The sequence below is a fragment of the Hippopotamus amphibius genome, chromosome 11 (genome assembly GCF_030028045.1).
Source record: "Hippopotamus amphibius kiboko isolate mHipAmp2 chromosome 11, mHipAmp2.hap2, whole genome shotgun sequence".
In the NCBI taxonomy this organism is placed as follows: Eukaryota; Metazoa; Chordata; class Mammalia; order Artiodactyla; family Hippopotamidae; genus Hippopotamus; species Hippopotamus amphibius.
In genome coordinates, this window is record NC_080196.1 from 112906004 (window position 1) to 112932954 (window position 26951).

At 46.5% G+C, this 26951-nt stretch overlaps 1 protein-coding gene across 6 annotated transcripts in view; it reads left to right on the top strand.

Moving 5' to 3' along the window:
* ZNF236 (zinc finger protein 236) overlaps positions 1–26951 on the top strand; it is an 85817-nt gene that overhangs the window by 37148 nt on the left and 21718 nt on the right. For 4 of the 6 annotated variants that reach the window (XM_057698920.1, XM_057698924.1, XM_057698926.1 and 1 more), the window contains 16 exons: positions 351–623; positions 1894–2097; positions 8016–8157; positions 8804–9064; positions 11645–11898; positions 12644–12745; positions 13245–13396; positions 14689–14792; positions 16632–16783; positions 17516–17728; positions 19294–19576; positions 21756–21859; positions 23512–23877; positions 24625–24770; positions 24864–25104; positions 25504–25683. In XM_057698920.1, coding sequence (XP_057554903.1) covers positions 351–623; positions 1894–2097; positions 8016–8157; positions 8804–9064; positions 11645–11898; positions 12644–12745; positions 13245–13396; positions 14689–14792; positions 16632–16783; positions 17516–17728; positions 19294–19576; positions 21756–21859; positions 23512–23877; positions 24625–24770; positions 24864–25104; positions 25504–25683 — 3177 coding nt within the window. The remainder of the gene's footprint in view (positions 1–350; positions 624–1893; positions 2098–8015; positions 8158–8803; positions 9065–11644; positions 11899–12643; positions 12746–13244; positions 13397–14688; positions 14793–16631; positions 16784–17515; positions 17729–19293; positions 19577–21755; positions 21860–23511; positions 23878–24624; positions 24771–24863; positions 25105–25503; positions 25684–26951) is intronic. The other 2 variants (XM_057698923.1, XM_057698921.1) reach the window with 2 other exon arrangements.

Genomic DNA, 26951 nt, shown 5'->3' on the forward strand with positions numbered 1-26951 from the left:
TGGAGTTAGTCTTGGAGCCACTGGATCACACGTACTGTTATTTACATTTGTAGCAGACTGAGTCTGCACTGCTGATTCTTGATTTATATCACAGTACCTGTCTAGCTAGTGTTCTTATATCTCCTGGGCTATGATCTGTGTTCTCACTGGGCTGTTAGGGCTTCTGAGAGACTCAGTCGTAGCGGCTGTCATTTCAGCTTTTATGGAAGTTTCAAGGTTCTCCACAGTTGACCATATATCCTTTATAGGTATGGTGTGCTGTCCAATCCTAAGCGTAGAAGGACATTAATGTTTGATGTAATGCAGTTGCGAGGCCATGTTGGACCGTTTTTGTTGTCATTTTCCTCCAGGGTCGATCCGCGAGGAGAACGGTGTACGATGGCACGTGTGTCCCTACTGCACCAAGGAGTTCCGGAAGCCCAGCGACCTGGTGCGCCACATCCGCATCCACACCCACGAGAAGCCCTTCAAGTGTCCACAGTGCTTCCGGGCCTTCGCCGTGAAGAGCACGCTGACCGCCCACATCAAAACGCACACGGGCATCAAGGCGTTCAAGTGCCAGTACTGCATGAAGAGCTTCTCCACCTCGGGGAGCCTCAAGGTGCACATCCGCCTGCATACAGGTGCGAGGGGCCCTCCCCTCTCGCGCAGATGGTTCACGGAGGGGTCTGCGGTGACATCTGAGCACGTGGAGTGCCCACTGCTCTTTATTTTAAAGACCGTAATAGTTACCTTCTGTAGGCTGGGGACACGGTACATGCTGCTGACCATGTGCCCTTGGTCCTCGTGGAGCCGATGGCCTCAAGAGGGAGCATTAAACTGCAGCGCTTCTGAGTGAGGGCAGGAGGGCGGGAGTGAGGAGGGAGGTGCTGTGGTCGCCGGCTTCAGGTGCAAACCAGGAGGGCTTCCCCAGGAGGAGGCGGGCATCTCCCCTGGCAGGGCCTCTTGGTTTTCGCTGCCATGCGTCAGGCTGGGAGCACTTGGCTGAGACCTCAGGCAGGGAGGGAAACCTTAAGACCTCCTCTACGTTTCAGATATTTTTAGTCAGTATTAAGGCACGAAAACTTTCATATTCAGGCTCCAATTTTGTTTATAGTAGCTTTCTTGGATATAATTCACAAATCATAAAATTCACTCTTTTAACGTGTGCAGTTCAGAATTGTGCAACCCCCACCACTATCTAATTTCGGAACATTTTTGTCACCCCAGAAGAAACCCTGTACCCATTAGCAGTAACTTCTCCTCACCCTGTGGGCTCCTGGGCTGAGCTGAGCCTGTGGATGCGTATTCGAAAAGCTGAAATAAGACTATTTTGATATATGTCTTTCTTTGGAGTCTGCATTTTCATTTACCAATAAAATTATACGTGAAGGAAACTTCCTTCAGAAAAGGGCAGTCATAGGAGAAGAGTGTTAAGAGGATGTCATGACTGGCACCAGCAGCAGCGGCATCTTTATTTACAATCAGTAACAACCACCATTTACAGCTCATTACTAAACACAGCATTCCAAACACAGCAGCAGGCCAGTTACAGACGTGAATGGTTTGAGAGAGGAGAGCAGCCCTACACATGTTAGTTGTTAAGGACTGCTAGTTGTTTGAACATCCACTTTACCATTTTAGGCTTGTCATCCCCAAAAGAAACCCTGAAAATAGTAAATGCTCTTTTTTACTTAAAATGCTCTTATTACATGCCTTAACATCTATGATGTGCACTATATACAAACAAGGGAAAATAAGTCTATTTTATAATATCCATGAAATTATATACATATAGCATAAAATGACAAGGTGAGTATTCAGATTAATATTAAAATACTAGAATTTTATGTTGTCGTGAACTGAGATGTATTTCTTTGAAATAATTCTACAGTCTACTTTTATTTTTATTAGGAGTCAGACCTTTTGCTTGTCCTCACTGTGACAAGAAATTTCGAACCTCAGGCCACAGGAAGACTCACATCGCTTCTCACTTTAAACACACGGAGTTAAGGAAGATGAGGCACCAGCGTAAACCTGCAAAGGTTCGTGTTGGCAAGGCGAATGTTCCAGTCCCCGATATTCCTTTGCAGGAGCCAATTCTCATAACAGACGTAGGTAAGACTCTTCCCTTGGTACCTTGCAAAGGGCGTGTGAATGTTACGGTGCTGCGTAGCTAGGCAGTTGTATGCGTGGTGTCAGCAGAGTTGTTGTTAAGCATTGTTTTGCTTTATGGGCCAGTGTGTCCCACAGTCAAATTAAGATCCTGGTCCTCTCTCAGCTTCTGCTCAGATTATGTTCTTGGTAAGAGGAAAGTGGTGTGTAAGTGAAGATGTTAGTATGCGTCCTCACCGAGGAAGGCTCTGCTGCAGTGGACCTGTCGGGCGGATGGGTGTCCTGAGTGGAACCTGTAGCGTGCTGTGTCGTTTACATGTTAGAATCCCTGCCTGCTGTGTAGTAGATCATTATCCTGGGCTGCTTTAACCTGTGAGTCAGAAAGAACATCTGCCAGCTTGTAAGTTCTTTTTAGGCTTAGTGTTGTTATAATCAAGGTAAATTATGAGTTTGTTCACTAGCTACAAAGAAAACACCATTTATGAGAATCTTCAGCAAAATGTAGGTCCTAGAACAGAATTAAAGAAAACTCATTAAATTCTGTGCAAGAATTTACATTTTTATGCAATTCCTGTGTTTCATCACTGTCTTAGGCAAGATAATCTAGTCTGTGAACAAAAGTAATATCAAACAAGATATGATTTAATATAAATAAAGCTTAAATGATATAAAGAGATATTATAGATTAATGTCAGTTATAGTCCACTAATAAGATAATCAACAGTCATGAGCTTTTATGTATCTAGGAGCTTAGCATCCAAATATGTAAACCAGAAACAGAAGAAAGGAGAAGTATTCAAATTCTGAACCATAGTGAGAGATCTTCAATTAGATCAGTTTAAATACAGTGAGACTGAAGAGGATTTGAAACACATGTATAGAAAGGGTTATTTAATAGCTTAAAAATCTTTTTCTCCAAAGTACACACTCTTTTAAATATGGATGAAATAGAAGTTGATCACATTCTAGGGTATAGAGAAATAATCAGGTTTCCAAAAATAGATGTTGTGCAGGACACGATCTTTGATTACAATTCAATGAAAACATATATTAATAGAAAATAGCTATCTGAAATTTCATTATATGGAAAAGAAAGACTCAAAACTGTAGTTACATACTAGAAATGGGAGCATTTTATAAACAGATTGGATGGACCAAAGCTGTTATCAGAAAAATTAAGACTTTTAAGAAGTATTTCTTACTAAAAAATAAAAATGAAAAATGAAATAGTAACTCGAAAAGGTAGAAAAATGAAAAGCAAGTAGCAAAAAGTAATTAATAAGTATAAAAATTTAAGACAGAAGACAAGATTCTAGTGAACATAATTTTACTGTTTTTAAAAAGTAAACAGTAAAATAGATAACTTGACATGTCTCTAGTAAACTAAAGACTGAGAAAATATAATATTAGGAATGAGAACCAAGCTATAAGCACAGATACAGATGAGATGAAAAACGTTTGCAAATACTCTACAACTTTTTGCTAACACATTTGAAAATTTAGATGAAATGGGTTTTTTTCTAGAATAGTGTACTTACCAGAATTGAATCTAGAAGAAATGGAAAACCCCAAAGGACAACAAGTTTGAGAGCACCCTCCCCAAATACCAGCCTGCAATGGTTTTATGTGTGATTTCTGCTAAGCTTCCTAGGAACTGTGATTCTCAGGGTGTGTAATCGTTTGGGGTATGGAAGCTGGTCGGAACTCCCCTGGTCGGTTGGGATACTTTGATGTCATTGTGCAGTTTTGGCAGCTCACAAAACAAAGCAACAGACCAGCTTCACTTAATGTGTATTTAATCTTCACCATAGTATCTAGGTTCTCAGTGGTTTGTGTTATTCCTAAAAAGTAAAAAAATCTCTAAAAGTCAGGACAGATTAAACACTTATTTAGCAGCGCTAGAATTACCCTTCATGCTTGAGGGTCACCCTCAAATTACCCGTTTTTTCAGGTTGCCATGAATCAGGTTACACACCTGTGGGCTTCTTGCCGTTAAGTTTACAAACCTTAGCTGAGTTAAACTGGAGCCCTGATTCTCCAGACTTCTTCTGAGGTTAAATTGGGGAATACTGTGCTTTTAGCTTCACAGGCATCTGTCTCTTAGACCAGATTAGCAGAAGCAGAATCCTCCTTTGTCCCAGGCTGAGCAGAATACCTGGGGGAAGTGATTCACAGACTGGCTTCACATTGTAAAATGTAAAATACTTAAACATACGTTTCACACTTTGTTGTTATTTGTGTTTGTCTCTTCTCTCAGAATCTGAGCTCCTTGGGGCTACATAGAAAAAATATGACTGTAATTACATTTGGGGGACAGATCTTGATAAAAACATGACAGAGAGGGTTTAGCATAGATTAGTTACAATTATTTGACTTAATTGGGAGAGGAGGTGTTCCAGTTCAGTCTAGTTACTTGATACACAATATGTTTTACACTACTGCTGTCATTTAGGAAACTATTAGAATGCATCAAAAACTACTACACTAAGTAATTTAATCTCTGCACATGAAGGGAGTGTTGTTGGATGGAATAGTCCCATGTAGTTGTATAACTGTAAAAACTTCCAGAGCTGCTTGGGAACTTAAAAGTAGTCTTTCCCAGACTTGTCTACACTGCTCTTCATTTTCACAGATGTGAAAACTGGGGCCTAGAGAGGGTTCTAACGTTGCTTTTAGGGCTCTACAACTAGAGCTCAGGGGAAGAGAAGCTGTTCAACCCCAGACCTCCTGGTACGGAAAAGAAAGGAATAACTAATCATTCTGTTGGTGGGACCTGTTTATGATGGAGAACTTGTTGCCATGGAACATAGGCTCCACAGGAGAAAGCTGGGAGAGTAGTGGGGCTGGAGGGGGGGACCCTGCACAGAATGGGGGTGACACGGAGAGGAGGGACATCTGTGGGCCTTAGAGGGGCTGACAGCTTCAAGGCCTGGCGTGGACAGCCAGTCTGAAGTCTCCAGGTAGATTCTGCCATCCGGCTGCTTCAGTGCAGGCTGGAGGTCAGGCCTGAGGCAGCACACCGGTGGTGAGCTTCCTGAAGGTGCTAAATCAGCTGCAGCCTGGGGCCTGGGACCAGGAGTCCCGCCTGGCTGCTCGGTGCAAGCTGCACAGCTGTGCCGTCTGCCACGCTTTGTGTCTACACTGCAGACTCTGGGGAGAAGTCCACCCGAAATCCTGCTTTATTAACTGGCTTCAGGTCTGATGAGTAGGTAAGCTTTTGAACCCCTGCCCCATCCACACACACCCAATAAGGCATATATATATATATTTCCCTATGAAACAGATGTAAGACACAGTAGGAGGGCTTTTTACTTTTCAAATATTACCGTGTGAATTTCATTTACTTTATCTTCTTCCATAAATCTGTATAATTTATATAACTAATTCATATAACTGCTTAAATTATTTCACTTTCCTATGTTCCTTTTCAATGTATATCTTGTCTAATAAAGTATATAAAATTAATTTCTCACATTTATGTATTTGCACAGTTCATTTTAATTGCGGGAGGAGAGTCTAGAACATTTTTGTTGGTGTTTTTCTTAGAAATCACTCGTTCTGTGAAGCTCAGCAACGAACAAGAATATGGCTTGTCAGCTGTTGTTCGGACGCACAGTCTTAATCAGGTGGTACTTTTATGCTAATAGTTACTGAATCTGTTTGCATAAAATACCGAGTAACTGTGCCTCATGGTCAGTGCTGTGTGACGCATGCGCCCGCCCCGCTGAGCGCTTGAGGCCCACAGTCTCCTGAGCGCAGTGGTGCCCGGAGCCGGCACTCTTGTGGTTGCCATCGTGGAAGACGCTCGCTTGAGTGTCCTGTTCTCTGCGTAGCACCGAACATGATTCCCTCAGAGTAGATGGCCCGTACCGGTTGACCGTAAGACCGTGGATAAACGACCCTGGTTTGGAGTCGTGCGTGTTTCTTTCTTTTCTTTCTTTCTCTCTTTCTTTCTTTCTCTGATTTTGTGGACCCTGAGCACAGGGTCATTCATGTATTTGGTCACACCTCCGTGTCCCCCTTGGCAGGTCTCTCTGGCTCAGGGCTGCATCCGTGACCTTGGGGCAGGCCCCAGGCTCCAGAAGCTGTAGCCCAGGGAGTGGGGAAAAGAAGAAAGAGAGCCAGCAGCGACAAGCACTGGGACAGAATCAGTGAGCCTGTGGAGGTGGGAAAGTGAGGGCTTGTTCAGAAGCGCAGCTTGACGCTGGCTGCATAGGGCATGGAGAGAGATGGGGGCCCGTGCCGGGAGGCCAGGCCAGGTGGCTACGGTGGTTCTGTTCCTGGTGGTAGACCATGGGAGGTGTTTGAGCAAATTGCTGTTAGGGTCACAGCTCACTGTAGTAGGAACATTTTTCTGTTGGTGGTACGAGAAGGCAGAGCAGAACATTAAGGAGGCTGGTCTAGGTGCATATCTGACACAGAGTCACGTAGAAGGGAGAATGTGCGTCTGGGTTTAAAAATCGGCCCTGGTACGGCCACCTTGCCTCTGGGCACCAGGCGTGTCATCCAGTCTACGGCAGACTTAGTACGTGTGTCCTGGGGAAGGTGGTGGGGTGGCCTGAGGGACTGAAGTTTTCTCTTTCGAGGGAGAGAGAGGAGGTGTTGGGAACAAGCAGGGCGACGCCGCGAAGGGTAGAGTGATGCTGGAGCTGCCCGAGGGGGGGGTCTCTGCACGGAACCCACGCGGCTCCCCTAGTCCTGAATCCTGCCGAAATGGCAGCTCTTTGAGTGTGAGCCATGTGGATTGTACACACATCGTAAGGGAGGTTCCGAATTCTCTTTGAAAAGTAAGTGGGCTGCTCATGCAGCATCGGGAAGGGCAGGTCTGTTCACTGTGAGCAAAGCAATTTCTATGTATATACCGAATCTCTGCAGCCTCGCCGTTTCCCCCGTTGCTCGAGATTGGTGGCAGTGGAAACAGAAGTGAGGAAACGAGAACGTTGGCCAAGTGTGAGCTCCAGGGCCGGCACGTGGCAGACTTAGTGAGCGGCCTCAGGACCCTGAAATCCTGGCCCCTGCTGACTAGGAGGGTGGGCTCCTTACGCACAGCTGGGAGGATTGGAGGAAGAAGAGGTTTGGGGGGATGGGGTGAGCTATATAACCTGCACTGTTAGGAACAGTATGTTCGAGTGAATGGTGCAGCTGAAGGAGCAGAGGGGCTGGCCCAGAGTCTTGGCCGGTAGCCGCGCTGTCTTGGCGGGAGGAGGAAAAGCCCAGGTAGAACTGACAGTGTACAGCTTCCCCTTGTTGTTCCAGGTAAATATTAAGTAATTCAGAGGGTTCACATGTATGTGTGTCCTGAATTGTGTAAATAATTCAGTGGCTTGATCAAGACATACTTACTACATGGTCAACCTAAGGGAATTCTTTATTCACTGAGAGTATGTAAAACCCGAAATATTTAAGATTGTAATTTTGCTATTTGCAGATATTCCTTTAATAAAATTTCTATGAAAACCCTGACTTTTTTAGAACAAAAGATCATGTTGGAATCATTTCTGTCTTGAGTTTGTTATGGTACCTGGGGTACAGTCTTCATATTGACCAAATAAGGGACCTAAAACCCTAATTAACCTAGATGTTGATGTAATTGTTTAAATTTCATGCCAGTAGATGCTCATATAGAAAGTAAATGTAGAAATCCATGAAAGATTCACTCTAGAACAAAGAGGAGTACTTGTGACGATATAAATATTTCTTATGTTGAAAAGAATATCTATCTTATATATTAACTTTATAAGTATTTCCTGATAGGTGTTTTTTAAGTAGCCAGTTCCTAGCATAATTAAAATAGCATTTAGTCACAACATTGGAATCTAGCTTCTCAGGATTTTTATCTTCTGGGTAAAGCAGATGCCTTTTGACGTTTAACCTTTTTAGTAGCATTGACGGTGAATTCCTGATTTTCTTTTGGTTTGTAGGTCTTATCCAGCCCATTCCAAGAAACCAATTTTTTCCAAGTTATTTTAATAATAATTTTGTAAATGAAGCAGATAGACCATACAAGTGTTTTTACTGTCATCGTGCCTATAAAAAATCTTGCCATCTTAAACAACACATCAGGTAAGGTAATATAGATGCAGAGATGGAAATTTATCGTTACAGTGATTTAGTGATCCTGTGACTTGTGGAAATACTAAGAATGGTAGTGTTAGCTATGTTATTTAAAAAGTCAGTTTTGACCCCAAAATGTTTATTGATAATTGATATTTTCATTCTTTAGTGGCTTGACCGAAATGTTGTACCCACAAATTGCCGCTGAGTTTTATTGCCACTCCTGCTGTGTTTCAGTATTTGCAGTTTCTAGGGCGTGCCGAGGAAGTGCTTAGTTTGTTTCATTAGGAGTGTGCTCTTTCACAGTTTTTCAGGTGTGTGCATCAGAGTTTAGATTAATTCTTGGTGCTAGCACAGTGAGAAGGAGGTAGAAACCCTGATCACAAGCGAGAGTGAGGGGTCATGACAAGAGGACAGAATGTAGAAGAGAACATGGGTCTGGTTTTGTGTCGGTCATGTCTGAGCCCCAGGACTTCAGATGAGTCAGCTGAGTGCTGTGTCTCAGGGGTCCTGTTGGGGGGACGTAAGAGCTGTGTCTCTGCTGCTGAGCTCAGAAAAGGGGTGGTCGAGTGAGGTCATTACAAGCATGCGTTCCAAATTACAAAGTGCCTGAAAGCGGAAGATGCTGATTCATTCCCATTTTTATTCTTTTTAGATCACACACAGGTGAAAAGCCTTTTAAATGTTCTCAGTGTGGAAGAGGCTTTGTTTCTGCAGGAGTGCTCAAAGCGCACGTCCGAACGCACACTGGACTGAAGTCTTTCAAGTGTCTGATATGTAACGGCGCCTTCACTACAGGTGGCAGCCTGCGGCGACACATGGGCATCCATAACGACCTGCGCCCCTACATGTGCCCCTATTGCCAGAAGACCTTTAAGACCTCACTAAATTGCAAAAAGCACATGAAAACCCATAGGTGGGTATGATTCCCAGATGACGGGGGCGGGGGGGGGAGTGTTTTTAAGAAATAGTTGTCTTTGTTTCCTATATTATTACTTCTAGCTTGAGGTGTATGAGCTAAAGAAACCTCTATATCAGTGCTTAAGGATCTATTGAGAACCACAGACTAAAGCATAACATTTTTATTTTTAATGTAATATCGAAGTAGTTATGTTGGGCCAAAGGCTTTGTAAACTCTCTTAAAACTGATAGTCAGTAGTAGGTAAAATGCTAGGTAGTGTCTACTATAATTAGGTAATGGAGGTTTCAAAAAGGAAAAGCTTGGTCAGCTCTGTGCCTTCCAGGCATATCATTAGTGTTATCTGAATGGTACTATTCTAGGTTGTTGACAAAAAGAACATAAGTTTTAGCTATCACACAAATCCATCATTAAAGCTCACTTAGAGTTTTGCTCGATTAGAGGCCTGTCTCATCTCTAAGTGGGGGTGACCCAGAGGGCCCTTGCAGAGATGCGTTTCTGACTATATCTGAGCTTATTCAGTGGGTGTTTCTGTGAAGCCACAGAACTCTGTATTGTAATGGAAAGCCTGGACAAGGGGACCACATGCTAGGAGACTTTGAAAACAAGACTTACCAGGCTGACCGTGAAAGAATATTAGCCTCTGCCCTAGAATGTTTACCTCTGGGCAGTATTTTAACCCAGGTGTCTCTGTCCAGGTGTTACTGACGAAACAAGACTCCCCACTGTTAGAAGAAGGTGACTGTGAGGAACAGTGTTTTGGTTTTATCTCTCTGGATGCTGAAGCACACATGACAGAATTGATTTCCTTGATGTTGGCTCAGTTAATCGCGTAGCAGAGGAGTTGAAGGGCTTCTCGAGACCGTCTCAGGAGTATGATACTGGTGGTGCCAGTTAGGGGACTCTTGCCAGTTGTATATCCAGTTACACTTTACTGCATTTTATGGGGGAAGTTCTGTGCTCCACACGCATTCAGGAACTGGGGGATTCATGGGTGCAGAGACACTTGGGGCCCCATGTTCCCACTCCCTGTAGCAGGACTGCCTGGGAGCAGTGCCCTTGAGAGAAGTGGGCTGTGGGTACGGCTTGCCCAGCGCACAGTGGATAATGTTAACAGTGTTTCTCTGTCAAGATGCCTGGCCTTCATGGTGTACTTCTGTGGTAATGTCGGGAGTACAGTTGATGGGCTCCCATGGTGGCCTGTGGTGTAATTTCTGGGAAGAGGGTCAGCTGATTTTAGCCAGATCATCTCTGTTCGTGGAGAGCTGCTTTGACCGCTGCTTGTCAAGAGTTCCTCTGCAGGACACGTGCCACACTTACTTTAGGGGTGAGCGTGTGACTTTGAGGTGACAATCTGAGGGGTGGGGGTGGGGTCTGTCATCACAGAGCTGGGGGTTTATCTTATAGATTGTGTGTACTTTGAACCTGCCTGCAAGTGGGCAGCAGCTCCAGTGTTTGATTCCTTTGTTTGAAGTCTTGGAAATTCCTAAAATGCCATATACACTTACATTAAAAATAAATTACTGTCGTGAAAACACTCAGGCAAACAGAACAAGGCTCCACCAGTTACGACGGGGTGACCGAGGCCCCGTGAACCCCACGGCACCCCGGGGTGGTGGCCGAGCCCCCGTGAACCCTGTGTTACCTGGTGCAGTCACCCTGTGGTAGAGGTGTGACGGTGCGTGTTCTTTCCTTTGCTGCTTCTTCGTACATTTTTGTTCCCCCTCCTCAGTAAAAGTAGTCGAGAAATGACTGTTTCTGATATCAGAAAATGAAGAGGAAAGACCTTGTTTGAAACTAAGAATGGAATTCTGAATCGGCAGGTTCACACCATTCTGGAATCCAGCATGCAGTGTAGAGCTTGTGTGAGTCTGACCGGAGTAGCCCTCACAGCTGAGATATTGGACAGCCTGTTAACCAGATCATTGTTTGAGATGGTTTTTTCTTTCTTTCAGTTTTTTGATTCGTTCACTGAATTCATTGTTCATTTTTCTCTTTGAAAGAGAAATTGTTGGCCTTGATGAAAATATGCTGTGTATACTTTCTATACGTAAAAGTAATATTAATAGGAATAATAATCTTGCAGAAAACCAACTCGGCCACGTGCCTCGTGGTCCAGGTTCTGTAGCCTGTGGACCACCGGTCAGTGAGCCGTGCGTGGCCCCGCGGGTTCCAGGACTGCCTGGCCTCTCCCCATGTGTGCATAAGACTGAAAGCAGTCTATAGGGGCTCTGTCTCGTTTCATGCAGTTCTTCTTTTGAACACTTTAGCTCATTGCAGAATTTGACTTGGGCGAGTTTTACTTTGAAATGTGGCATCTTTTGTATTTTTTTAAACTTTAAAAAATTCCTTGTTGCCTTCAGGTCCCTATAATCTGTGAAAGTGCTTAAAGATAAGGGAACATGATTTTTCTTTCAGAACTATTAATAGTGTTTAATTTTCAACTGGATTGCCGTCATGACTTCAACATGAAATACTTTAGAATAAAAACTGTTGTTGAGTAAATTGTCACCACGGGTGCGCAGCCGTGCTCCACGCAGGTGAGGTGACACGAAGGCTCTCGTTGCTGGTTTGAAGGTATGAGCTGGCCCAGCAGCTGCAGCAGCATCAGCAGGCCGCCTCGGTAGACGGCAGCACCGTGGACCCGCAGGGCGCGCACGTGTCCACCCAGATGCAGGTGGAGATGGAGGGCACCGCGCTGCAGCCCAGTGCCGAGGCCGTGGACGCCCCCCCCGGGGCCGTGCTGGAGCTGGTGCCGCCCCCTGGCGTGGGTGCCGAGGCGCCGGGGCCCGGCCAGCCAGCGGCGGAGCAGCCTCTGGAAGCCGGTGAAGGTGAGTGTCGCAGGAGGTCTTGCTACTCCAGTGCACGCTGGTCCTCTCGTCTCTGCCTTATTAAATCACAGTTTGTGCTGTGTCTGTGTGTGAGAGAGGTAGTTGGCCGTGCATTTAGGATTGTAGAAACCGGACCTTTCAACCTGTGCTTTTTTGTAACCTGCTTCTACCCCTGAGAATAGCGAGGACGTCTTTGGTTTTGTTAAGTGTCCCTGTGCATGACGGTGCACGTTCTGTTATGATGACGCCTGACTTCTCAGGGTGGGGCTGTGACCTGGGCGCTGCTGGCCCGGGGGCTGAGGCTCCTCTCCCAGCGCGCTGCCTCCCTCAGGAGAGTCGCTGCAGAAAGATTCCGGCTGCCCTGAGGGCAGTGAGCTCAGGGGCAGAGCTGGCCTCCGGCTTCTGGTCTCCTACGGGTCTAACAAACAATTGGTCGGTCAGCTTGCTGTTTTGTTTTATGGGCGTCCCCAGATGTACTTGGTCTATGAGCAGGATTTTGTACTTCTTATCCAATATATATAAATTTATACACTATATATAAATTGTCTTCCTACTGTCTTTTCAAAGCAGGGAGGCTATTCTTTTTTTTTACGTTTTTTAGCAGAGTTTTATTCATTCATTAATCCACTATGGGGAGACTAATTTTTGAAAACTCACTAAAGTATCCTTTTGAACAAATTGGTGGATCTGAAATGACTTGCACATTTATAAACTGTCCCCCTGACTTTTGCATTTTTGTCTTCAGATAGGTTTGGGGCCCCGCAGCACACCCTGCAAGGGCACGTGGACCAGTTTGAAGAGCAGGCTCCCCCACCGCAGTCCTTCGAACCGGCGGGTCTGTCACAGGGTCAGTGGTGGGTCTTACCTGGGGCTTTTCAATGAGCTGTGCCTGGTTGGGTTTCATTTTGCAACAACCTTGAGTGTTTCTTTCCATGCTCTTCTGAAATGTATGGTTTCAACCCAAGTAATCTCTTGCATGGATAGTGTGTGTGTGTGTGTGTGTGTGTGTGTGTACATGTGCACGCGCACACTATTTTGTAGCCTGTTCAGATTTTCCAGAAAGTGACTTTAATAACCATTCTACCTGTGGTTTCTAGCCAAGGAAAGGTACTTGAGTAGGAATTGGGACTTTGGGGTAAGTGGGTATTTGTGGCTGGACTGTCAGCCTGCCCTGCAAGGATGGGCGCTGAGCGCAGCCTCTTGCCTGTGAGCAGAGCGCTAGAGAGCCTGATTCCAGTTCAGAAGGTGGACGTGTTCCTTCAAATATCTTTATTTGTAAAACTCTGTGTGTGTGTGTGAGACTTTAGTATTTTTTTGTAGAAGTCGTGTTTTCTCGTTGATTTCAGGTTTTGCAGTGACTGATACATACAGTCAGCAGACCCAGTTTGCACCCGTCCAGCAGTTACAGGATTCCAGCACTCTGGAGTCTCAAGCCCTGTCCACAAGCTTCCACCAGCAGAACTTACTTCCGGTTCCTGGCTCTGATACGATTAACGTAGTGAGTGTTGTAGAAGTGTCATCACTGACCAGATTCTGTTGTATTCTTCACTGTAATTGTTTAAAATTTCCGTACTTAAGAGGGCATACTAACTTGTTGCAACTTTAAGATTATTGCATCACCTTTGAAAACTTAAATATTTATCATATAGGGCTTCTTTTCTGTTAAAAAAATTTCGTTTAACTTCAACATTTTATTCCCATGATGTGGCTTTACCTTTTTGGTTAAAAGTCATGAAAGTCAGGAGAGTGTAGCTGACTTCCACACCATCTGAAGGGTATCATGTTGCTTTAGCGACGAAACCTAAACATGTTAGAATCTTAAACATGTTAGAATGAAAATAAGATTATAATATAACAAGTGCTAACATACTAAAGATAAATATTTAATGCATCATTTAAAGATATTGTCTCTTAGTCAAGTTGGAGGCATTTAAGTTTTTGTTTTGATGTTGGTTTTGCCACTTCTGGAAATCTTTCAGTAGTGATGAAAATGATGGCCAATCCTTTTCTCTCTTTAAAAGCCCCTGTGGGCAGCTTTTGCCTAGTGGGGGACCTGGACCCTCCAGTGAAATTTTCAGAGTATTTTTTCCTAGCTCAAAGCTGCGTGATTGGCAGCAGGTGCTGAGTCTGGGCAGTGGGGGGCAGCCTCTGAGCACGACTGCACCCCCACTCACTGGAGGTGCGGTGGGGCTCATCGGAGTGGGTGCCAGAAGCCGGAACCACGCAGGCAGGTTCTCCGCTGTTCCGGCCTGTCCTGCGCCTGCTCCCGTGTCGTGAAGGTCAGCCTGGCCTCTGTCCACCCAGCATGGGTGTCTGCTGCAGACCTTTGCTCTGTCCCTGGGCTACACCACCTGTGGCTGTAGGTGTGGGTGGAGGGGCTGCTGTCTGGAGTCCTGCTGCTCCTGGGCTGGGAACATGCTTTCTCCCCCGTGATTTTGTGACAGGCGAGAAGACTTAATATTTCAAGACAGCAGGGCTTTTTGTTCACCCTCAGTAAGAGTACAGCAGGTGAAAGGGTCATCTCTTAATAGACGTAAAAAAATGGAAGGATCAGTTTCATGCTCAGTTAAACTTTTTATTAAAGCAAGTTAATGGAAAATAAGTATTTCCTTAATAAAATTGGTATAAATGATTTTTGTTATTAATCTGGCCCAAGTGACTGCAGTGACCTAATTGGGGTTTCTCCCTTTTAAGTCCACATTTATGAGTGTTCTTATCCTTAGTTTTTAGGTGTTTATAGTCATTCATAGATATTCAAGTAGTCTGTTCTGTGCCTCTGCTACATTTTAGACAACTCGTTTGATTCAGGAGTCATCCCAGGAGGAGCTGGACCTGCAGACTCCACGCCCCCCGTTCCTGGAGGACAGCGAGCAACAGAGCCGGCGCTCTTACAGGTACGCAGGCCCTCCAGGTACGCAGGCCCTCCAGGTACGTACCGCTCCGACCGCAGCCCTTCCTGCTGCACCCAGTGCCCACCTGCACCGTTCCTGCATCTTCACAGAAGCTCTGTGAAACAGGGTCTGTTATACCCCCATTTTGTAAAGAAAGTATCTGAGACAAAAGAGACTAACTTGCTAAAGCTTCTACAGCTCATATGTGACTTGGGCAGGGTTTGGATGCAGCAGCCGGTACCGGTAAACTGCTCTGCTGTAGCTTCCTGTCCCCGCTGTAGGCTGCTGTTACCATGTTGTCAGAAATAACTTACATGTATGTTGTGCCTTTTTGTCCAAAGCTCTTTGTGTGCTTTATATATAACCTCCTGGTATTTTATTCACACTTTCATTTATTCAACAAGTTATTTGTTAATGTTTAATTTGGGACTTTGCATTAGTATTTTTAAGTGAGATTAATATAATGTTTTCTCGTGATTCCTTTGTGACATCTGCTGGGGCATTCCTGGACTTCTAGCCATTCGTTCATTCAGCATTTATTAAGAAGTTGCCCTTCTAGAGAGGATTTTGGCAAAGCTACACATGTGCTTACCTTTCCACCCAGCAACCCCACTTTTAGCTGTCCACCTTCAAAATACACCCTCCATCAGTTTACAAATACATACGCACAGGGTATTCCTTCGAGCATTGTTTGTAACTGCAAAATCTTGGAAACAATCTAAATGTCCACTCATAAGAAATTAACTCCATAAGCTGTGTGTGCAAGGTAGGGTCGTGGCCTCTCAAAGATATGCACATCCTGATATGCAGAATCGATGAGTATGGTGTCATGCATGGCAAAAGAGACTGTTGCAGTTGTGATTAAGGCTAAAGACCTCAAGGTGGGAAGAGTATCCTAGATTGTCCAGGTGGGTTCATTCGAGTCACATGAGACCTTTCAGAGAGATGCAACCTTGCTGGCTCTGGACACAGGAAGGGAACCACGAGCCGAGGAATGTGAGTGGCCTTTAGAAGCTGGAAAAGGCAGAGAACGCGTTCTCCCGTAGAACCTTCAGAAAGGAACACAGCCCTGCCGACATCCTGATTTTAGCCACAGAAGACCTGTATTGAACTTCTGACCTACAGACCTATAAGATAATAAATTTGTAAAAAAAAAAAAAGAACTTGTGTGTGCTGAGCTGTGAGCTCTGCATGCCTTCCTATCACAGAGTAAAACTTGGAAATGGAAAAAAATAGGGAAATAAAATGGAATAAGCTTTCTAAATTTTTTTTCGTTTTTAATAATATGTGAATAGGAATTTTGAAATTTATAATTATTTCATCCTTAATTTTAATATATTTCATAACAAATGAGAGGAAAATAACACTACATATTTATATATTATTCAAAATAGCTCTAGTAATATCTGTTTTGTAAAGCATTTTAGCAGCTGAAGAGTATATGAAGTGACATTTCCAAGTGTCTAGACTCAGAGGTGATTCTGACCCTAACGCAGCAGAAGAGTTGGCAGTGTCTTATGACTTAGTAAAGAAAACAGCACATAGTAAATTTCCTGTTATGTTTAAAGGAATAGTTTCTAATTAATCAAATATTATTTCTGCTGGAGGATTACTATAGGTTTTACTAACTTTGAAATAATAAAATATGTTTAAGGCTACCGCCTGAGCAGAATTTGATCTAACAAATTTTTATTGCTAATATTTTTGAGTTTTCTAAATGTTGGAGAGCAGACCTAGTTTCTGTAACAATTATGCCTGATCGTTTACTTATTTTTCTCCCATTCTCAGGGGTTGCATTTATGATCATGCTGTGAATTAACGTGGTCTGTGTTGTGTGTACAGATGTGACTATTGCAACAAAGGCTTTAAGAAGTCCAGCCACTTGAAGCAGCACGTGCGGTCACACACCGGGGAGAAGCCCTACAAGTGCAAGCTCTGTGGACGCGGCTTCGTTTCCTCTGGGGTCCTCAAGTCTCACGAGAAGACGCACACAGGTCACTGTCTGCCTGGCCCCAGATGTCGCGTGGTTTTCTGTGTGTTCACGGGTTGTGCCGCTGTCACCACCACCTCATTCTAGAGCGTTCGACGCACCCCACAGGGCCCCAGCCCCAGCAGCCGCTGGCCTGTTTCCTGTGGGTGTGAGCTTGCCTGTTGGGTTTCTCCTATAAGCGGAGCCATGCAACTCGGCACCGTTTGTCACTAGCTCCCTCACTCAGCATGTGTGCAGGGCCCAGCCCTGTTTAGGGGGTGTCACACTTCACTCATTTTTATAGCCGGATAGCAGTCCACTGTGTGGAGATGCCACGTTCTGCTTGTCCAGTCTTCAGTGGCTGGACAGCCGAGTTGTGGCCATTTTTTGGCTATTCAGGAATAATCGTGCTCTGAACGCCTGTACGTTTCTACGTGGATGTAAGTTTTCACGTCTCTATTTAAGAGTGGACTTGCTTGGCTGTATGATAACTGTTTAAACCTTGGGGTTTACCAAACCACCTTCCAGGGTGGCTGCACCACTTTCCGTGTCCACCAGCAGTGATTTCACATCTTGTCAGCTCTTGTTACTGTCTGTCTGCTTCATTATGACCATCCTGAGGGCACTGCGCCAGTCCCTAAAAACAGGAGACCACAGCGAGTGAAAGTTCTTTGATTTTGTGGCTTATGCAGCGCATCTTTGATTACATGTGGTTCTAACTTGAGAAATGTGTTTCGCCTCGTTTCTGGTGTCGCAGGAGTAAAGGCGTTCAGCTGTGGCGTCTGCAGCGCTTCCTTCACCACCAATGGCAGCCTCACCAGGCACATGGCCACGCACATGAACATGAGGCCCTACAAGTGTCCGTTTTGCGAGCAGGGCTTCCGAACCACAGTGCATTGTAAAAAGCACATGAAGAGGCACCAGACGGTCCCCTCGGCTGGTTCAGCACCGGGAGAGGCAGAAGGAGGAGGTGTGATCCCTTTGTTGATTCAGGTTTATTAACCAATGCTAATGTAGTGATTAACTCACTTCAAGATGATTTGTATCAATATATTAACTTACTTCATTTTCTGATTATGAAAGGAATACGTGCTCTTTGAAAGAAAGATTCAAAGAGGAAAACATCTTATCCACTGGTCACCATGCACCAAAATAGCAGCATCCCCACGCAGGGCAGTCTTCCTCCCGTGCATGCTACACGTGTAGGTGGATCTTAACTTCCTAACCAAGAGGAAAGCGTGTCACGTGCAGTATTGTCCGCTTAGTTTTATTACAGACATATTTGGTGTTAGTGAGCACAGGTGTGCGTCAGCTCGCACGGCTGCATGGCGTTCCACTGTGTCTCGTTACATGATTTCCTGTTGCTGGATGCACAGCGGGTGCCCTGTGTTGCAGCGTAACAGGAAGAGTTGGCGGTCAGGGGGCTTCAGCCCTCGACACACATTGTGTTTACCGTGCACATTGTCACCTAACTGACATGAGACACCGTGCCGCTAACCAGACAGCAGACAAGCAGCTGTGCCGCATTCCCACACCAAGTGTAGTGGTCCCAGCAGGGTTGTTTTGTGCTTATTCTTTTTTGTACTTATCCAATGATTTCTTTTTAGCAAGTTCCACAAGCGAAATTACAGTGATTAGAAGGTGCACATTGCATTTTCTGACACTTGACACCAGTACACAGTGTTTTAATTTTTTAACCGAGGTTGTTCCACACACAGTGTGAGTTACACCCGTTTACATGGCGTCCTGGGGCCTGGGCTTCTGTCTGTGCCGTGGCCCAAGGACACCGCGGCCAGCACCGTGCACGCGCCCCGCTGGCACTTGGCGCTCGCCGAGTGAGCGTGCCCGTCAGTCGGTCTTCAGTTCATTGTTTTGGCTCTAGCCACTGTCAGGTCCGTATTGCTATTTACTGTTTCTGTTTTTTAAAAAATTTTTCAGCCATCTGTGCAATAATGATGCCCCTACCCCCGCCCCGCCCCTAGCCAAACCTTTATTTCCCTCTTGGTTACATTTTAACAGCAGCTTATTCTTGTTTTTAATGAATGTAAATATATCCTTACATTTCACTGAGGGAATACTTAAACATACATTTTTTTTGAGGTTTTTTTTTTCCTCTCAGTAAGTCTTTTTAATCGGGGAATGCTAATTATCAGTGTGGTCTCTTCTTTCAGGCTGCTTATTTTCTTACGCTAATTCACTTTGTGTCTGTATTGCTAAACGCATGTCTGTGTGTGTGAAGACGCTGATCGGTTCAGAGCCCGCTGCTGGCCTGGTGGCAGGGCTGGGGGGACACTGCCAGCCACAGCGTCTGCCTGTCAGCCCCGCCCCCACCCCCCCCCCCCCCCCCGCTGTTTTCCCGGTGACCCTGACCAGCTTTTCCATCGACAGTGATGGGAACCCTTACCATCCAGGATGTAGCTGCATTGAGCTGCTTATTTTAACCTTTCACATTCAAGTTAAATGTGTAGTTTTGGTTGTTTTGTTACAGTTTAGTTTTGTATGTGGATTTGATCCTTTTTCCTATGTTTTGTCTAGAGGTGGGTCTGGAGGAGGAGGAAGACAGCGCTGAAAGGTGCGCCGCTAGGAAGGCACGTCCTGAGCTCATCACCTTCACAGAGGAGGAGACGGCGCAGTTGGCCAGGATTCGGCCGCAGGAAAGCGCCACCGTCTCGGAGCAGGTGCTGGTGCAGTCAGCTGCCGAGAAGGACCGCATCAGTGAGATGAAGGACAGGCAGGCGGAGCTGGAGGCCGAGCCCAAGCACGCCAACTGCTGCTCCTACTGCCCCAAGAGCTTCAAGAAGCCCAGCGACCTGGTCAGGTGCGGCGCGGCCTGCTGCCCCCCTGCCTCCCTTCGCAGCGGCGTCTGGACCTGGCGCCTCTTCTCCCGAGTGGCTCGTTCCTTTCTTGAGTTGTGGCTTCAGGCCACCACATGTGTAGAGGCGTCCTCTCAAGCTCATTCAGCGTGTTAGTTAGAAGTTTGCTTGCTCTGTACATTGCTTGTGCTTATTTCTGTGTGACTGTGGTAACAGTGGGGAAAAAAAGTAAATTTACTGAGGAAGACATGGCACAAAGCTTTGTAGGTGTGTAAAACAGCTGCAGGGGCCCGCCCGCCCCCAGGATGGCCGGTCTGTATGGCGCGAGGGCACGAGCACACGGGGAGGTGGCTCGAGTGCTGGGGTCGAGGCCTCGTCAGCCACAGGCAGTAGTTGAAGTGAGGTCTGGCAGAGGGTGGCTGACAGAAGGCCTCCAGGAAGGATGGCTCTCTTAAAACATCTGAAGGTGTGTTATGTACAGTATGGGGGACACATCGTTTTTGCTTTAGGGGGTGGAACTGGTGGTTGGAAGGTGTAGGGTGATTGAAAGGAAGAACTGTCAGGGTTTCTTCATGGGTAGTAGCAGAGCCGGCTGCATCAGACACCAGGTGGGTGTCTTCCTGTTCCTCTTTGCGCAGAACCCTGCACGTGTCGAGAGGGCACACGGCTTGCTGAGGAGCTGCCAGGTTGGAAGGGCTCCTTCCGTGAGCGCAGCAGGAACCGCTGCTTTCACATTTCAGGCCGGGCAGAAGGGGCGTGGGCCAGTGAGGAAGGGATGGGCGGGCAGGCGAGGGGCTGTGGACAAAGCCAGGCCCAGCTTGGTCGCGGGGCCGAGACAGCGTCGTGTCCCAGCGGGTGAGGAGGAGGAGTAACCTAAGAAGTCGACAGTGTAACCCTCCGAGGCCGGGAGTGAGACGGTAGAACCCTGGACTAAAGAGAGGACCAGGCGGTGGCCACCAGGAACCCACAGACTGGCTGTGGAGAGAGGCAGGGTCCCCGGTGGGAGGCAGCGGTGCGAATCGTGGGGCAGAGGGCATCCTCACGCCACCATGAACCTTGCAGGGTGGGCCTGCGGGCCGTGCTGACAAGTCGCCAGCCAGGCCAGGGGGTGAGGGAGGAGGCGGGCCTGCTGATGCGCACGTCACCTGTGAGGAGGGGAGATGGCAGCTACTCCTGGAGACGGCAGTGTGGTACAGCCCGGCGGCTGACTCCCCTTCTCGTTCTGTCCTTCATTTAATAATCCTCCAAGGCTCAGCCTCCCCCGGTGTCTACTGGGCAAATATCCTGGTGAAGCAAAACCACAGAAAAACAGCCTAGGAGGCTACACAGTGAGAACCGCCCCTCCCCAGAGACAAGCACTATCAACAGTTTCTTACGTGCTTTTTCCCAGAAACGTCCACACATATGTTAACATGAACTTCTGCAGTTCAGGTCTTGGTTTAATGTTGATGTATCGTTGAGTCTCAGACAACTTTCTTAGCTGGTATCTGCAAACCTCTTTCATTTTTAACGGCGACATTGTGTTCTGTTGCGTGGGCATCCCAGGGCTTATTTCACCAGACCCCTGTTGATGAAGGTTTCGTTTTCAGTGTTTAATGGCTAGGCCAGTCTCACTGTGCTGTGCTCCGTGTGCGCCTGTGTGGGTGTCCAGGGTCAGTGCGGATGGGTACCCCTGCTGGCCTCCGAGGGCTGTGCTGTTCACGTCCCCAGTCTCTGAACGCCTGCTCCCAGACCGCCCAGCCAACCGTGGGTCGTCGTCAGACGGATGGGAAAGGGGTATCTCGTCGTTTTAACTTGCTGCTTTTAAGTCCTGAGTCTGGGGGAGTAGGCTTTTCATATGGTTTTTAGATGGGTGTGTTTCTTCTCTGAGCGGCGTGTGCACTGCCTGTCTTTATACTGTGGTGTTTCGTATCTCATTGCTGATTTGTAAGAGCCCGTTGGTCTTTCAGAAAGTTAGCCCTGTTTCCATTGGTCTTGCCGGTTACTCTGCTGCCCTTTGGATTTGTTTATGGTATTTTTTATGGAGAGTGAAGCTTAAAAGTTTTATTTTGCTACATTTGTTCAGTACGTAGTCACACAATTTTTACGTATGCGGATAGGTATAAATTTAAAATCAGGAAGTTGTTTGTAAATGTGTATAAAGTTAAAAAGAAAAACACTTACTTGCAAATGCTTTCTGTCTAGGCACGTCCGGATCCACACTGGAGAAAAGCCATATAAGTGTGACGAGTGCGGAAAGAGCTTTACTGTGAAGTCCACGCTGGACTGCCACGTGAAGACTCACACGGGTAAGGGCAGGCGCTGCTCTCCTGCTCGGTGCCTCCCGACAGCATTGGCTCCTTGTCGCCCCCGTGCATTTTGCACACAGACTTTCAAGACGATAGAAAGCTTAAAAACCAGGAGCCATGAAGAAATAAATAAAAGGTTTGTGGTTCCAGACACGGAGAAAACGGTCTCTCGAGCCCTGAAGGAAAGGAGCGAGGTCTCAGACGCGGGGTCGTGAGCTGTCTCACTCAAACTTCAATACCTCAGGCCAGAGATTCAGTTTGTTGAAATTTTGTGAAAACTAGGGAGTTCACAAATTTGATTGCAGTTACAAGGTAGCAATTCTGTTTACACAGGGCAGGGGGACATCCTATAAAGGGAAACAATTAATGTACAAATTTCGTGGCCATTTTCTTCATCTAGTTGGAGGAACTGAAGGTTAACCGTCCTGAGTCAGATGTCTTCAGCCTTTGCTTCTTGGGTCTGTGCGGTGTGCCCTCGTGGGTGAGAAGCGGGCCCTGCGCCTCTGCCCGGGCTGGAGTCTGTACTCACGCGGAGCCTCCCGTTCCTCACGTGGAAAATGGGGCTCGTACGAGTACCCCCCCCGCAGTGGGAGTTTAAATCGATTAGAAAAGAAAAGTAGCACCTGGTAAACACTGAGTAAAGATCAGAGCTGCCGAGTTCTGTGGGGTCATGGTTATCAAACCAGTTGATGCTCTTAAGTTTTGGCCATAGCAGAATCAGCCAAAGGAGCGCAGGGGGAGTTTCACACGCAGGTGTAAAGCCCTGCGATTCTTTTCTGATGGGTTCATATGTGGAATTAAATAAACAAGTACGTGAACTTAGCCTCTTCTCTGGGCAGTTCTGTTGTTTCCTTAGGATCCACGCTTCACCCTCTTGTACAGCACTGAGAGCTGCTGAGGGTCGGGAGGGACCAGCTTGGCCTCTGTGCCCCGTGGGCCTAGCATGACAACTCGCGTGCCAAGTGCCGGCAACACTTGGGACGCCTCTTGCACACCGGGCCTCCGTGCCGGCTGCAGGCACAAGGACTAGAAAGAAAGTCTGAGAAAACACCTTTCAGGGCCTCCCTCTCAGGCAACTTCCGAGGCCCCGAGAGTGTGAGGGCGAGTCCCGCTGTGCCCACAGCAGGTGTTGGTTTCCGGGAGCAGGAGAGGGAAGCACGAGCCAGCATGTTCTCTCCTCCCAGAGACGCCCAGGGCAGGGCCTGTGCTCTGACCCTGCCCCCAGCTCTGCCTTCCTGGCCTCTTCCTCGCGCCGCATGTGTTCCAGCACCCACGCCCCAGCAGCTGGGCACGTGAGCTCGGAGCGCAGTCTCCTGGGCAGGTTCCAGCTGTGCTGGCAGCCTGGGCGCCCCCGTGTTCGAGAGGATGACGCGTGAGGTGCGAACGCGTCCTTTGTGAAACCAGGGGGCAGAGGCCGAGGTGCAGGATGGGCCCCAGCTTGCGTCAGGCCTCAGCGTGCCTCTGTGTCGTGGGGAGACTGAATTCAGATCGTCAGCAGGGAACTGCGCTTACTTTTAAGTTTTCCAGCCACGTATCCCACAGGAACAGGAGGTCCTGGGGCGTGGGGGTCGGTGGATGCAGCGGTACAGCCTGGCCGCTGGCTGACGGGGCCGTGTGCTCGGCGGCTGCTTACTCTTGGCTCCCCCTCACAGGTCAGAAGCTCTTCAGCTGCCACGTCTGCAGCAACGCCTTCTCCACCAAGGGGAGCCTGAAGGTCCACATGCGTTTGCACACGGGAGCAAAGCCATTCAAGTGTCCCCACTGTGAGCTGCGTTTCCGCACGTCTGGGCGGAGGAAGACTCACATGCAGTTTCATTACAAACCAGACCCCAAGAAGGCCAGGAAGCCCGTGTCCCGGGGGTCATCGGAAGGGCTGCCGCCCACGAGTGTGGCCCCGCCACCCTCCTCTGACCCGGGCGTGTTCATCATGAACAGCCCCGTGCTGACGGGGCAGCTGGACCAGAGTTTGCTGCCGCAGGGCCTGCTGGGCCAGGCCGTCCTTCCCGCCTCCGTGTCAGGTGAGCAGGGTGTGCAGGGAGGGGTCTGCTGGGCACACTGCGTCGACAGCAGGACAGGGAATGCGACAGGATCCGGCCCTTGCGGAGATTTTCCCATGAGGCAGTGGAAGATTGAAACCCCATCTTTCAGATGCAGCTGCTTTCCCATTTCCCATTCTTTCTAACATCGTGTCTGCACGTCACACTGCGGCGCGTTGTTTAGTTTGTTGGACTTGAACCTGTTTCTTAGTATTCTCACAAACTTAATAGTGTAATTTATAGCTACCCATAAACCTTGTTTTTAATGTACTAGAGTTATCTAATTGCTCTTGGGTGACACGGTGTTTGAAAACATTAAATTTTAGTAGGGTTTTTTGTGTACTTACAAACAATGCAGCGAATGGTAACAGCTGTTAGACATCTTAAGTAGCTTCCTCTCTGTGTCTTGACCCATGGCATGGTTAAAGCGCAATAAAACAGTAATAGCATTTGTGTTAAGTCTTGGGCTGATCAGTGTAGTCTCTTTGAGCCTAGTTTCCTGATGTGTTTAAAATGGATGATATTATTATCTATTTCACAGGGTTTGTTTTGTGACGATTAAATTACATATATGTGTATATGGTGTAAAGTAAATATTAGTATATGTTAACTAGATCATATTGATATGTGTTTAAAACTTAATGTATTTAGAAATCCCTATATAGAATGAGTTTTTTTCTATTTAAGAAGGTTTTCTGATACCCAGTCATCCCTGTTCTTTCTCTGCAGCTGGTGGTGACTGGACTGTGTCTTTGACAGATGGAAGCTTGGCCACCTTAGAAGGCATACAGTTACAGCTGGCTGCTAACTTGGTCGGGCCAAATGTTCAGATCTCCGGAATTGATGCCTCCAGTATTAATAACATCACGCTACAGGTATGACACCTGCCAGGCTTTTCTGTGCTTTTAAATGGTCTGAGTCACACGAAGGACGTGGACATTTTCATCACAGGACCTCTGTGCTTTCAGATTGACCCGAGTGTCCTGCAGCAGACGTTACAGCAGGGCAGCCTGCTCGCTCAGCAGCTGACCGCGGAGCCTGGCCTGGCTCCACAGAACAGCTCCCTTCAGACAGCGGACAGTACAGTCCCAGCCAGTGTGCTCATCCAGCCCATCTCAGGCCTGTCTTTGCAGCCGACGGTGACATCTGCCAACCTGACCATAGGCCCGCTTTCGGAGCAGGATTCCGTGCTGACCACCAGCAGCGGTGGTGAGTCGCCACTTGGGTTGATTGTGACGGCTGGAGTCGCAGCGCATTGCTGACAGTCACAGATTTGATGCTAGGACACTAGGATGCCTTTTCTTTTCTGTGTAAAGCTTAACAAATAAAGCAGATATCCTGGGAGTAAAGTAAGCTCTTCTTATGATAAGTGATGTGTAATCAATATATGCACAGAGATTATCGCATTCATAGAACTGGCTTCCTATTTCATCATGAGGTGCTTTTTTTAAAAATCTTTCTAGATGAAGGAATTAGAGATGACTGATATTGTATTTCGAATCTTTCTCTTTTTAAAGTAACAGTTTCACTAAAATATTTTAATATGAAAAAGGAGAAAATTATTATTTTTTTAAACCCAGCTTTGTTCTGTTTTGTAATGATGACCAGGGACCCAAGACCTCTCTCAGGTGATGACATCACAAGGCCTGGTGTCCACCTCCAGCGGTCCCCACGAGATCACCTTGACCATTAACAACTCGAGCCTGAGCCAGGTGTTGGCTCAGGCTGCTGGGCCTGCTGCTGCGTCGTCCTCAGGGTCCCCGCAGGAGATTACCCTGACCATCTCTGGTTAGTCTTAAAATTTTTTAAATCCTTTCACCTGCAGTTTAAGTAAATCCTATTTGTATTTTTTTTCTTGCAAGACTGAGCTTTGCATAAATCCAGTGCTTCAGGAAGTGTTTGTAATTTATGTGAGAAATTCCAGCTTAGTGAAAATGTTCCTACAGTTCACATCTGATACTGGGAATTAAACGTAGTGGTTCCTCATGGCGCTTCCAGTTTGAGCCTGTTAGTTTTGTCAAATATTTTTTGTTTAACAAAGAGCAGAAAACCGTGGCTTCATAATTCTTATCATGCTCCTTTGAATTAAAGGAGTTTAATTGGTATAAGTGGTACACTAGGAGGTTATAGAGACCTACTCTCCTGGCCTTTTCAGAATTCCTCTTGGATTCTGTAGAAAATTATTGAAAAGTAGGTAATGGGTAGAAAATACCCTTTGGCAGTGCAGGCCGCCGAGGTTGGCAGGCCTGTGACATGCACGGTCGGTTCTGCCTCTTACAGACCATCGGTTCTCACAACGTGTCCTCACCTAAGTTAGGCTGAAGCATGTTTTACAGGCGTGCTTTGCCCACGTGCGTCTTCGCTATGAACTCTTCGTGTTCACTGAGTCATTCTTAAATTTAGCAACAAATTTTTGATCCTTACTATGCGCCAGGTCCTAGTCTAGTAATTTTGACAAATATCAACACATTTAAGTCACATAACAACCTTATGAGATTGTTAAAAAAAAAAAAAAAAGAAGAGAAACATTTCGCTGGGAGTCAAAATAACCTCCCTGGAGATCTGGTGTGATGGTGGGAAGCCCCCGAGTTTTCCCTAAAAGCACAGGGAGTGTAGTGGCTGCAACACCGGCCAACAGCCGTGTTTCCTGAGATTTCTGCAGACGTCATTATTGGGATAGAAAGAGCAGTTATTGAGAAGGAAACCAAAAGCTTTCTTTTTTAAGGGGTGTCTGTTCCTTTCACTTTGCATGAGAAATTTGAGGAACTATTCCTAGATGGAGCTTTGCTTTTCAGTGACATGCAGTGGTTTTTAGATGCTTACAGGCAGCAGAAATTAACTTTGAATTTCATCTAATTCAGTAACCTTTTTATTTTTTATACATATGTATATTTGAATTTTAATGTTAGAAACATGGAAGAGTTATTTTCAGAAAGCTATTTTGTTGATCGAATTAACTTTTGAGTAACCTTGATATGAGTTGTTCTGCTAGTCATATACAGAAAACACATCATGTGGGATTCTTGCTTATAGTTCAAAAAATATGCTTTAGTGTT